General features: G+C 35.1%; 1 protein-coding gene across 1 annotated transcript in view; it reads left to right on the forward strand.

Moving 5' to 3' along the window:
• Nucleotides 1-12,904, forward strand: part of LOC100869469 (uncharacterized) — a 66,775-nt gene that overhangs the window by 1,941 nt on the left and 51,930 nt on the right. Inside the window, 10 exon segments of the mRNA XM_086910097.1 lie at nt 6,162-6,462; nt 7,976-8,156; nt 8,912-9,162; nt 9,479-9,623; nt 9,807-10,019; nt 10,531-10,713; nt 11,112-11,309; nt 11,749-11,885; nt 11,964-12,300; nt 12,364-12,648. Coding sequence (XP_086766223.1) covers nt 6,162-6,462; nt 7,976-8,156; nt 8,912-9,162; nt 9,479-9,623; nt 9,807-10,019; nt 10,531-10,713; nt 11,112-11,309; nt 11,749-11,885; nt 11,964-12,300; nt 12,364-12,648 — 2,231 coding nt within the window.

Below are 12,904 nucleotides of genomic sequence, written 5' to 3' on the forward strand. Positions count from 1 at the left end.
TATTCAATTATTCTGCCTTTTACGTATCAGATTATTATTTTTTATGATAACAAATGATCTGAAATCGATATGATAGATTTTGCAATTCTGACGAATTTAATTTTGTGTGTTTAATATTGGAATAAAAATATAATCTTTTTGTTCTTTCTTTTTAAAGAAATTTCTGTGTAATAAATTAATCCGTTTTGATTGATTTTGTTCGATATAATTATTTAATTCTACACCGTCAAATCGTATAATTAGATCGATCTTAAAAAATTTGTTTAAAATTTCTACAGATCTACAATATAAATTAGATTCTAAATAAATCGATAAATATTCATTCAAAACTTTTCGCACAAATTCCACGAATTTTACAGTTTACCAGAATAATTATAGGATGAAAGTAGAATCTGTTCGATGTTCGAAGGACGGGTTAAACCGGCAAAAGTTCACGGCCCCTGTTTTGTTTCGTCTCGTACTACAATGATCGAGTATCCGTCGTTTACCCGTTATCGTTCATTCTCGACTATTGGCCCTAATTCCGTGGAAACCTTGAAACGTGCCAAGGATCGAACGCAGTTTATTTCGAGCTGTCGCGCACTTAATTTTCGCGAAGTTACCAAATTGCACCGCCGTAATTTTTGCACATAATTCCCGGATCGAATTTTCCAACGCCGGAAACGTAATCGATCGATTATTTCCGATTTTCATAGTGGAAAAGGAGAGGAAAATAATTCTTCGTCAAATTCTTCTTCAAGCGAATGACATCCTTCAAATGAAAGAAGAAACGAGAAAGAAGTGTTGATTAAAGTTTGAAACTGTTGGTCGTTTTAACGAAAAATTAAGAAAGGAGTGCGAATAGATGGGAATCTTTCAATATGTGTCGAATAACAGAATTAAAATTTTTTAATATAACAAGCCTCGTACAGTAGGATTGTAGTTGCACCCATTATGAATGAGAGTTAATTTAATTTAATTAAGTATCATCATAGTATCTTATATATATTATAGAGAATATAAAATAAGTGTAATCTTTTTTAAAGGTATTACTTAATATTCAAAAATCGTAGTTTAATTATCAGCCTATTAAGATCTATAAGATTGCGTAATATTTTTTAAAAAAATATGCACGCATGGATTACTTAATGACTTAAATATGAAAATTTTCAATTTTCTTGAATTCGAGGTAGTTTCTTTAGCAATCATTAAGATAATAAATTTTGTCTAGGAAGGTGAAAGATAGTCATTGAACGCTTATTTCGGGAACGTAAAACATGACCTCATCTAGCCTCGCCGCTTAAATAAGACAAGAAGATTGACAGATCGATGATATTTGTTGTCTTTTTCAAACGATTTGTCAGCTGGATCACATTACTCCTGCCTCGTTCTTCAAATCTGATTAACAATCAAACATTGGAGTAATAATAAACAATTTATTAATCCAAAATATCCAAATATTACGTTTAAAATTCGGACTAACTCTTATCATTACAAATACCGAGTGAAAATTACATAATCGCAAGTACAACTTGAGGAAAGAATTCCTTCGATCTCAGAAACGAGACATTTCGTCAGAAGAATAAAAAACTGAATGTACAAATTAATTCTTCGTACAAAACAACATTCGTTCAAAGAAACCAATTACTCGTAAAACCTGTCGCGGTATACCACGTCGTCGAGTTAATTCCACGGTGGAAAAATTCCTCCCACGAACGATCGAAAACGATTCGAAAATCGAGATCCGATCGACACGCATCTGTTGGCAGGCCAACACTTCCCCTGACCATTCAGACGCTACGTCACGACGAACGACGACGGAAGCTTTCCTCCCGCCTACGTGGTTACGAAAATCCCGGCAAGCGTTCACGTTCTCTCTCACCCTACCTCGCCCCTTCTAAACGCAATCTAAATCCGACCCAGCTCGCGAAAATTTTCGCGAAAAGGCGAAAGTGGCGCTGCCCCTTGGCGTTTCTCTCGCGTCTAGGATGGTGGACGACGCTTGCTTATAGTTTCCTTCCAACTGTAGCGGAAGGTGGGCCGATGGTGGAGGTGGAAAATCGGGCGCGGACGATCCTCCTCTGGCATCCCGCTATCAGTCTTCCGAGGGAGCGTCGCGACGATCGACGAGCGGCCAAAAATCAGCTCTCTCTCTTTCTCTTCTATTCTTCTATTTTACACGCGTTCCACGTTAATCGGAACAGAGAGAATCTGGCTGACAGATCGCTCGACGATCGGACGCTACCTCCCTTCCCTTCCTCCAAAGCGTCTCCAAATATCTCCTTTCTTCCTTGCCCCCCGCCCTTCCCCTCTCCCTCCCTCTTCTCTCTAATTTTTGACGTGAGTGAATCGTTGTCATCATCGATGAAGCGGATGGGCAAGGAAGAATCTCGAAAGTGAAGTAAAGGGAAATCGTGGTTGGGCAGTTGAAGGAAGAGAAACAACGGAAGTGAATATTAATAGTTTGTTCTGCAACGTGTGATAATGAAACGGAATATATATAGGTTTCAATAGTCGAGGTGAAGTCATCGGGCATACGTTTCAGGCACGAGAGGACGCTTCCTTCGGTTTTATTTTTGCAACCCTGTCGATACCTGTCGATACCGCGATAAATAATAATAATAACGCGGTGCCAATGCGTGTGAGGAGGCGTCCGTTCAACGTTTATCGATCGAATAAGCATCGATGAGGGTGGGCGGCAGAGGGAAGAGGAAGGATCGATGCATCGGTTCGGATTTCATCCGCCTCTTCGACCCTTGCTTCGACCCTCGAAACCTGGCACATTCCTTCGGGACAGTTGGTTCAAGGAACTCGCGAGTGATAAATGCATGGACTGGTGGTGTTGAATCTTGATTCGTGGAAAAATAGTGGGAAAAGTGTGCAGTAAGTGTGGTGGGAAGATGGGAAGCGACTGTTGCAAATGCGCCAATGGCAACAAACACTCGATCGCGGGATCGTTTAGGGAACGTTCTGGATACCGGTACGACGATCTTCATTGTTGTAAAGAATTGTTGTTGTCTTAAACGATTGATTAATTTTAATAATAATTCAAATTGGTTTGACAAAATACGAAAACAACTTTAACTTATATTTGTTTCAAATTGATGATCGATTTAATTTGAAAACATAACCCCCCAAATCCTGTAATCATTCGAATATAAAATTCTAGAAAGAATTTCAATTTCAATTTATTTATATTATGACGCATTTAAAAACTAAATTTCCATCACCAATTGAAATTTTATTCTCTATATAAAATATCTCGTAAAAGTCTCGAAATATTCTTATCAATTTTGCAAGTGCATCAATAGGAATCGTTTTATTGAGACTGTTCTTATCGAAATAATCCTCATAGATTATATTGAATATCGAAGGATGGATCTTGCACGTTTCCATTCTCCGTCTAAAAGCGTCTAAATAAAAATCGGTTGCACGCTTCCAACGTATTTCGAGCAAACAAATGATCTAGAGCGCCTCAAACACTTGGCATTGCTCTACTGCCCTATTTTCGTCGTCTTTTTACTCGGCCGTGCAAGCATGGCGGCGCAAACGTGTCGTTCGACCGCGGGAAACGCGCGTATTGCCCGAATTTTTTGAAGGGTTTGAATGGATTTGAGATATCTTGCTACGATCTAGAGAATATCTTTCTTCTTTTCTTCCTGTTGTTTCTCCATGATACGATATCTTTGGGGCAAAGTTGTGATAGATATAAAGATATATATGATATCTTCTTCTTTCTCGGTGAGAATAAGATGGAAAATTATATGATATTGCTTTAATATAATTAAAATAGATCTGTTCGCTTTAAGAGAATATTATTACAACTTTTGTATAATATTATTCTGGACACCCACCGTTGTAAATGCATTTTGTCCCACAAACAGCCAAATGAAACGACATTTTAAAATAGTGTTTCCTTGCTTCTAGAAACATCTCAATACTTGGTCTATTCAAACTATTTCAAATTTTCTCCAATATTTTTGATTCTCCCACGGATTTCACTGTTCGTTGATCAGCGAAAATCAGATGGCAGGCTTGGTAAACGACGATTGGATCGATCACGAATCGCTGAATTTATTTAGTTAGACAAAATAGACATTGCGTCACGGCTTCGACGAGGAGAGGCGCCTGTGCACGCGAGGTCGAGAAGGGCGCGAATTTTACAACGCGGTATGGCGCGCGTTGCGCAAACGAAGATTTTCTAAACGGGCGAATTGAATGAGCGGCGCAAATAATAGAATCTTCCCGACCGTCTGCCATACCGGTGAAAAAATAGAAGAAAGACGATGATCGCCGGTCCGATTGGACATCGGCCATCGCCCCGGCGGCAGGCAGAAATTGGCATTTGGATATTGCAAAACCGACCTCGTTCCTTTAGAAAGTGTTCCTAGTTGCGCTTTCTTGCTGGCAATCGACTCGTCTGTGTTTTCCAATCGATCATTGGTCCGAGACTTTTCAGCACTATTATGCATACTATTTTCTATACATGGAGATGTAACAACTAAAGATCGTAAGTTTTAATTCTTAGAAAATTCTTGCGAGCTGTTGAAAATTGGTGGAATAAATTGCCCTTAAAGGGTGTACAGTTGCGAGAGTCTACCTCGTTGAATGGATAAATAAGGTTGAATTGAATTATCCCGATTAAATGATTCAGAAGCTCGGATTAGACGCGGATGAATTTAATGCGTGCGATCCTTTTGAAAAGGGGGAAAAAATTATGATTTCCATCGCGCGTTTACGATTCGACCACCGTTCATATTCGCGGTGCGGTTTTCTTGAATGAATGAAAGAGAAATGTGACTGGGAATTATTTTAAACACGGATGACGAAATGAAGGATTCAACGTTGAAACGAAATCGTTGGGAAATCGAATGTAAATTCTTTTTACGATACACATAAATTAGTTTCTTGCTACTTGCAAATGTTAGGCGACTATGTATAAATAGTATTTTTGTTTCTTGTTGATAATAAAAAATTTTATTCATTCTTTTTAAACAATTGACACTCATTAATTTATTATACGCGTAGCTTCGTGTATGTGGACAAAAAGTTCAAAAGGTATTTCTCTGATATTGACTGACTTATTTGTCGACTGACTTGTTCTTTATCATTAATTCGAATGATTATATTGATTATATGATATAATAGCTCACGTGCACTTATTCAAAAAAGAAAATTTAAAAGAACTTTCTTCGAGATCTCTCTGAATATTCTATTAATTTAATATTTTCTTTCAAAAAATTACAAGATCATCGATAAGAAAGATTTGTTATCAAACACTTTTTTACTCTGAAATGAAATCTCGATGAGTTGCAATTCGTAAAGGTAGAAATGCGTGGAATTCGCATAGGATGTGAATTCGTTTCCATCGGTCTTGTTTCAAAGCAAAAAACGATTTGTTCCAACGGTATTTATAGAACGCCCACGTATACCGAGAAATCGTAACCACTGGTGTTATCCACGAGTGTTACCTGTCTTTCATGCGATTTCGTGAATGATTGGATAATCGAAGAAAAAAAGACGAGACAAGGGTTTATTCCATTTGCTCGAGATGTTGTAAAATCTCACGATTCACGAATTAACAAATAGTGAAAATAGAATGCGTTTTAATCTTGGGATATTTTCAACAATGTGTATATATGAAGATTGAATTTCGTTGAAATTTATTGGAATCGTTAAAAGAGATATATTACCGTGTTTCGAACAATATTATTTAATTGGAAGAATTTGAACGAAATATTTTAGTCCCCCGATGTTTATTTTAACTTGTTTCAAATTTTCCTGCCTCCCACGCACGTTATAACGACAGTAAATATCAAAGGTGGCGTGAATCTCGAGGATCGATTAATTATTAAAACCATTCCTATTATTATTCGACAAATAAGAAATATAATATATGATAAATATTACAATTTTTAAATGTTTTCTAATTCAGAATAAATCACTTTTCCAGCGTAAAATCGTAAGCTATTAATAATTTCCAAGAAACAAAAGACACATAGATAATATTACTCGTGTAACAAAATACTCAACTCCTTAACTTTTCAAAATGACGTATGTATAGCATATTATTTAATTGCGATAAAAATATCATAATAATCATGGAAAAAATTCATATCTTCGATAATACATAACACTCGCTCAATGAGTATTTTCAACGACGATTTTCGATCCAATTACAGAATACGCGGGGATGTGCCGATACCGTCCGACAGATACCGGGTACAAATGAGGGGGAACGTGGTCCAATTGACCCTGAAGCAGTCTCAAAAGGACGACACTGGGCATTACGCTCTTGTGGCAACGAGAGTTGGCCAAGGATTCGAGAAAGGATCCTCGAAGAAGATTCATCTGAGCGTCGACGAGGCCATCTCGGAAGAGGGTGATCCACCGATCTTCCTTCGAAGATTGACAGACCTTGCTGTTAAAGTTGGCACCAGGACCAGATTCCTCGTGGAAATTCGAAGTTCGACCACGCCGAAGGTAATTATTAATATTAAATAATTAATTAATTAAGAACCGCACTACTTTAATTATTAAATAAATAAGTAATTAAGTTTCAATTTTGATAAAGTAGATTCTTTCTTTTTTTCTAAAAAAACTCTTAGATACCTTTATTTCTTAAATTACGCAATGGAAATAAACATCTGATTTGAAGCATAGGATAATTCAATAATAATTCAAGACTTGTTAAACCAAACTCATTACGATTTTTCTCGCCAAATGAATATAATTTTCAGAAAAGTAAACGACATAACTGTTGACACTTAAAAAAAAAAAAAAAAAAAAACACTTAAAATTTACAATTAAAAATAAACCCGCTTGAACGAGAAACAAATCGAAAACCTATTACAAAAATATAAAACTCTCAAACTAAACTCGAATTAAGGAGCAGCTAACGTTTCCAAAATTGGTAGGCCGGGTGAAGCGAAGATGGAATCCGTGCCAACGTCGGTGATCAACCCGGAAGGGTTGCGATCGAAATCACCCGGTCGCTTATTACGGATCTCTGCTCCCACTTTTTGCCTTCGAAGCGGGAAACGCGCGCTAAAAGGGAGCCAAGAGGTCCATGACCCGGGATTCAGAGACGGAAGGCGAAGAAAACGAACGGAACGGTCGTTACGCGTCGTATTACGACTATTATTACGCTCGCGCGTATACTACGGCCCTCGAGGTATGCCCCCGGATCGGCTAAATCCGCGTTAAGTCTCTGCTCTCCGCAGAGAAACTGCTGTAAACTCTCGTTTTCCGCGATGCTCTCTTTGAGCGGATTGCGTAATGGTTGTAGAAAATTGGAATGGAAGGAGGAAAAATATGGCAAAGAGAATTTTGATTTTTTATACATGTATATATAGTAGTTGTTTAAGCTTTTTCCTTCGAGGGAGTATTGTTTCTTTCTGTGAGATTATGGATGGCGATATGAATATTGTTTGTAATATAATTCTAAAAAATTAAAACCTTAAAATTCTTCTGTTTCTTTCTGTTTTCAAAAATTAATCTTGTAGAAACTGTGTATTGTATAGGCAATCTGAGAAGGCAAGATTTTGGATGACAGAGAAGATTGGAAAATTAGAATGGAAAGGGGAAAAAATATGAGTTATTCAAGCTTTTTTTTTTTGAAGTAATTGAAATTTTAAATAAATTAAAAATTGTCGTAAGAATTTTATTTGTATTTTTAGCGTGAACATTGTTTATAAAATTAAAAGATATCGAATACAACATAATTCTAAAAACCAAAAATTCTTCCATCTATCTACACGTGACGATCACCGCATAAAAATACCAATTACTAATCACAATTATTTAAAATAATTGTGAAATAAAAGGAACGCATTGCTTGGATATTACTCACTCCCTCTTTTCGTAAATTAAACAATCTTTTACACTCGAATAACGTATTTTCCACGAGCTCGCGTTGTCGTTTGACAGGTCGTTGACGTCAACGCGCTCGCCGCCGTTTAAATCTCGCAACGGTGTCCTTCTTATCGAATTCCAGATCACTTGGCACAGAAATGCCGAGCAGATACACGCCGGTACGAGATTCTCGTTCGTCCACGAGGGTAACTTCTACTGCGTGGACGTGGCGCCCGTCACGATCGAGGACGAGGGGCACTGGACCTGCATGGCGGAGAATCGAGGGGGGCGATCGTCCTGCACGTCTCGTCTCACCGTGATCGGTAAGGATACGCGTGTCAAATTCGAGGAGAGGTGATAGCGAGACACTTCCAGAAACTCGGCTCGGAGTCGGCTAAGCTCAGTCTCTTGTTGCCGAAAATAGAAACCGAGCCGAACGAGCGTTTTGGGACAGAGAGATAGATTGTGGCCAAAGAAGTTGCGAAATTTCTATAGTAACTTGCTTTTTAAAAAAAAAAAAGAAATTAAACTAGAATTTTTTTTCATTTATATTTGGAAATTTGTATAGTTGGAAACGTAAACGAATTGTGGTTGATAAGATTGGGAAATTTTTATAAGGAATGTAATTTTGAACTTTGTTTCTGTTGAATTTTCTTAATTGTAAAAATAAATTTGAAAGATATTGATGTACTCTTTTATAAATTGGAATTTTTGAACGTAGATATCAATACTTTTATAATTTTAAATTTTAAACACTTGCTTCTTTTCATAAGTTTTTATTATACTTTTCTTATTCTTTAATTTTTTGATCTAGAAGAATTTTTATTTACGAAGAATCATTAAGACGAATATTTGAGATAATCAAAACAATGATTTATTTTATTATTTTGTATTTTATTTCAAATGCAATCATTTTCTACTTTCCATTTCAGTGTTACGCACACTCAAGAAGAAAATCCTCAGTAATATTTTATTATAAATAAAAGAACGATTATTATTTACGTCGCATTTAGTAATTCTTAAGTTACTTCTTTATAACTCTTTCTGTCTTTTTTTTTTTCTTTATTTTAATTTACAGTCCCAAAAGCTTACAAAAGACCAGAATTCGTGGAGGAGCTACGAGCTCTTCTTACAGAGACTGGAACAGTGTCCTTGGAGTGCAAGGTGGTCGGTGTTCCCACCCCCGTGTTGAGATGGTTCAAGGACAGCAAAGAAATCAAGGCTGGCGATGTGTTCGCTTTAACTGCCAACCTCGACGATCCAACATCCCTTGGAATTTATACTTGCGAGGCAGTGAATTGTATGGGAATTGCTTACTCCTCTTCAAAAGTAAGTAATTACTTAATTATTCTTGAATCCATTCTCGAAGAAATTTCTATTTTCGCCTAAAACTATTTAAACGTTTTAGATCAAGCGATTGTATAATAAAATAGAAAGTTCGCAATAAGCATTTTAAGAATGTTCTCAAATTTTTTGATAATTTAGTGAAAAAAAAGTAATAAGATAAATAATATTAAATTATTCGTTATTAATGAATTTTTTCTTCTTCTTCTTGTTGTTTCTTATTTTTAATAACAACTTTAAAAAAATTCAATTGAAACAAATAAAATTGTTCAAATTATGGTGTATCGATTCGTTTTCTCAGGTACACGTAGTCGGAAAAGGTAGCAGGGAGGGTTCTCTGAAACCAGCTGATTCCTTGACACCGTCCGGACCTCTTCCTACCTTCACGAAGATTCTGCAAGACGAGTGTTGCAGGATTGGAGACACTCTCAGGCTTTCTTGTCACGGTACAAAAATCTTCCTTCTTTGTTTTTCTGTTATACGAATACTTTTGGCAAATTTAAATTCAAATACAAACATAATTACAAACGTAGATTAGATATTTCTGTGTTTATTGTTAGATTATTGAGCTATTTTCCAATTAATCTATAAAATTTACTTACGTTTCAATTTTTGTGATTTTACATTAGTTCAAGTACCACCATGGCCGAAAGCAATTACGTGGTACAACAAGGAGGGGCGCATCGAGGCCAGCGAAAAATACCACGTGATGGAAGATGGCCTTGGTGGATACTTCATAGAGGTGAACCCTGTCGAAGCCATGGACGAGGGCGAGTGGAAATGCGTCGCCACGAGCGCTGAAGATATGAAACAGTTTACTACTTGTCACGTTGCAATGTCCAGTAAGTAGAAAAATTATCTCTTTTTAAATTTTTAATTCGATTTACCATATATTTAAATTTATTTGAATATTGGGTAAATTTATCATCATTTGATAAAGAATTTAATTCGAGAGAAATATATTTTTCCTTTTGTTCTGAAATTTAAAATACATTTATCTTTTCCAAGATAATAAAAATTTTTAAAAAATAAGGTTAAATCTAATTTTCAAAATGAAATATAACAATTTAAACTATCCTTGTAAAAATTACTTTGAAATGTATTATCAGTTTTGAAGAAGTTAAATTCATTTAAATTTTTCAACTATCCTCGTTAACCATTGACAAATTATATCAAAGTAAATAATAATAATCAAGTCAAAAAATAAAGTTTTTCCATGTTTTTTAAAAAGATTAAAAAATAAGGAATGATCCTTAAAAATTCTAAGAATTCAGAATTAATTAAATAGAATTATTACATGATATATAAGATTGGTATTCTTAAAAATTGACCAGTATTGTTTTATTCGTCAAGTTCCAAAGAACTACAGGAAACCACGCTTCATGGAAAGTTTGAAAGCTGTCCTAACGGAAGAAGGTCTCGTGTCGTTCGAGTGCAAAGTCGTAGGGTTCCCTACGCCATTGCTCAGGTGGTTCAAAGACGGTCAGGAACTAAAACCAGGAGATGTTTATCAATTGACCGGGACCAACTCCTTAGGTATCGATTTTCAAAAATTTGAAATATCGAATTAATTAGACTGTTCAAACATGAACTTTATCAATTATCGATTATCAGCTAATTTAATTTCTAGTCATTTAATTTTAATATTTTTAAAAATTTTAATACAATTTTGACTTTAGAAATTTTCATATCAATTATTCAAAGTTGTGTATTTTCAATTTTATTAATTTTTTATTTTTCAGAATCTAATTAAAATGGGAAAAAATTTTGACCAATTATTTTATTTTTTAGATTAATAAATATTCTTATTAGAATTGTAATCTGAATTTATTTATCAAATTATTTATTTTTAATTTTATTAATTCATTAACAATTATAATTTTATAACTTCGTGATATTATTTTTTTAATATTTTTCATTTTCATTTCGATAAGGTTCCTATTGCTGCATTGCAAGAAACTGTATGGGAGAGGCAAGGAGTACAGCCGAATTAACGATCGAAGATATTCAAAATCAATTAAACGAAGAAGAACGCCTGCAACTGCTAAATACGAATCAACCGCCCATTTTTATCAAAGGTCTTAGAAGTTGCGAGGCGAGGATCAACGAGGATTTTCGATTTACAGTACAAGGTAATGATTGCAAATTTCGATACAATTTTAATCATAAATCGAATGCTATAAATGGTAAATTACTTTTTTTATATAATAATTCTGTCATTATTATAGATTCTTTTAGATTAAAATCAGGTATAAAAGTGAAATTTTTTTCTTTAATCTTATTTGCAAATAAATAAACTCACTAGAAATATAAACAAATATCTTAAATATTATTAATTTCTAATCATAAATCTAATAAGTCTAAAATTAATATACTGATTTTTATTCTAATTATTTCTTATAATATACTTAAATTCTAATTTAAATATAACGAATCTATTCTTATTTATATTAAACATTCTCCGATAATTTCCAATTTCTCTAAATCTTTGAATTATAATTTAATTATAAGAGACACGATTTTTCATGAACGCAATATTTCAAGTGATATTTATCTTTCAAAATTTCGCAGTCAGTATTTCCCCAGAGCCAAGCTTCTCTTGGTACAGGGACGATACACCGGTGGAGGAGAACGAGAGATATCGAGTTGCCAAGGAGAATCTTGGCATCTGCCATCTCGATGTGCAAAAACTCGAATTCGCCGATCAAGTGAGTGTATTGTCTCGTTTAAGAAAGCGATATAATAATTAGAAAAAAAGAAATTACGAGAAATTCATTGTCGTACAGGCCGAGTGGAAGTGCGTTGCTTCCAACGATCACGGTCAAAGCATCACTTCCTGCTTTCTGAAACTAATCATTCCCAAGCACTACAAGAAACCGAAATTTCTTGAGAGTTTGCGCGCCATATTGTCAGACGAGGGCGCCGTCAACTTGGAGTGCAAAGTGATCGGTGTTCCGCAACCGGTTCTCAAATGGTACAAAGATGGCGTCGAGTTGAAGCCGGGAGACATTCACAGGATCATTTCCGGACAAGATGGCACCTGTTGCCTTGGGACTTACACCTGCGAGGCGACCAATTGCATGGGAACTGTCAGCAGTTCTGCCTCTCTTCTTGGCTTCGAAGGTATTTGAAACGAATTTTTATCAAGAAAATAATTATTAAATTATTTACTAATTCGTTTAACAGATAAACTGCCCGTTCGAAAGGAAATAAAGGAACCACAATCTCCAAACGGCCACGAACTTGCCAGAAATTTGTCGCTTTCGACCATTCACGAAGAAAGAACGTCTCAATTGTACGATACGCCCCAAACCGACCATTCCGTCACGTTAGACGATCGAGGAGAAGTGTCATTCAGCTTCGACGGCAAAGAAGTTTCCGTCAGCCTCTACGAAACCCCTGATCTCACCGAGGAAGAAGCTCTTCAAATCGTCGAGATGTACGCTGATCAATTGTCTGAACATGTTACAGGCAAGTACATGTACAATTTTACTATTACTTACAAATATACACACATAGCAACATTCGTTTTTAAATAAAATTCTTATTATTAACTATTATATAATTTATTCTATATTTTATAATTTCAAGAATTTTGAATTTTGAAAAAGTTTGAAAATTTTAAAAAGACATCGATTGTATAGTTCGTAAATTTATAATTTTTATGATTGCATATTATTAAATTCTACAAAAAAAAAAAGAAAAGATTACTATGAAATTCAAATTT

Source organism: Apis florea, unplaced genomic scaffold, assembly GCF_048593485.1.
Source record: "Apis florea isolate Af1SG1 unplaced genomic scaffold, ASM4859348v1 contig_3170_pilon, whole genome shotgun sequence".
Taxonomy (NCBI): Eukaryota; Metazoa; Arthropoda; class Insecta; order Hymenoptera; family Apidae; genus Apis; species Apis florea.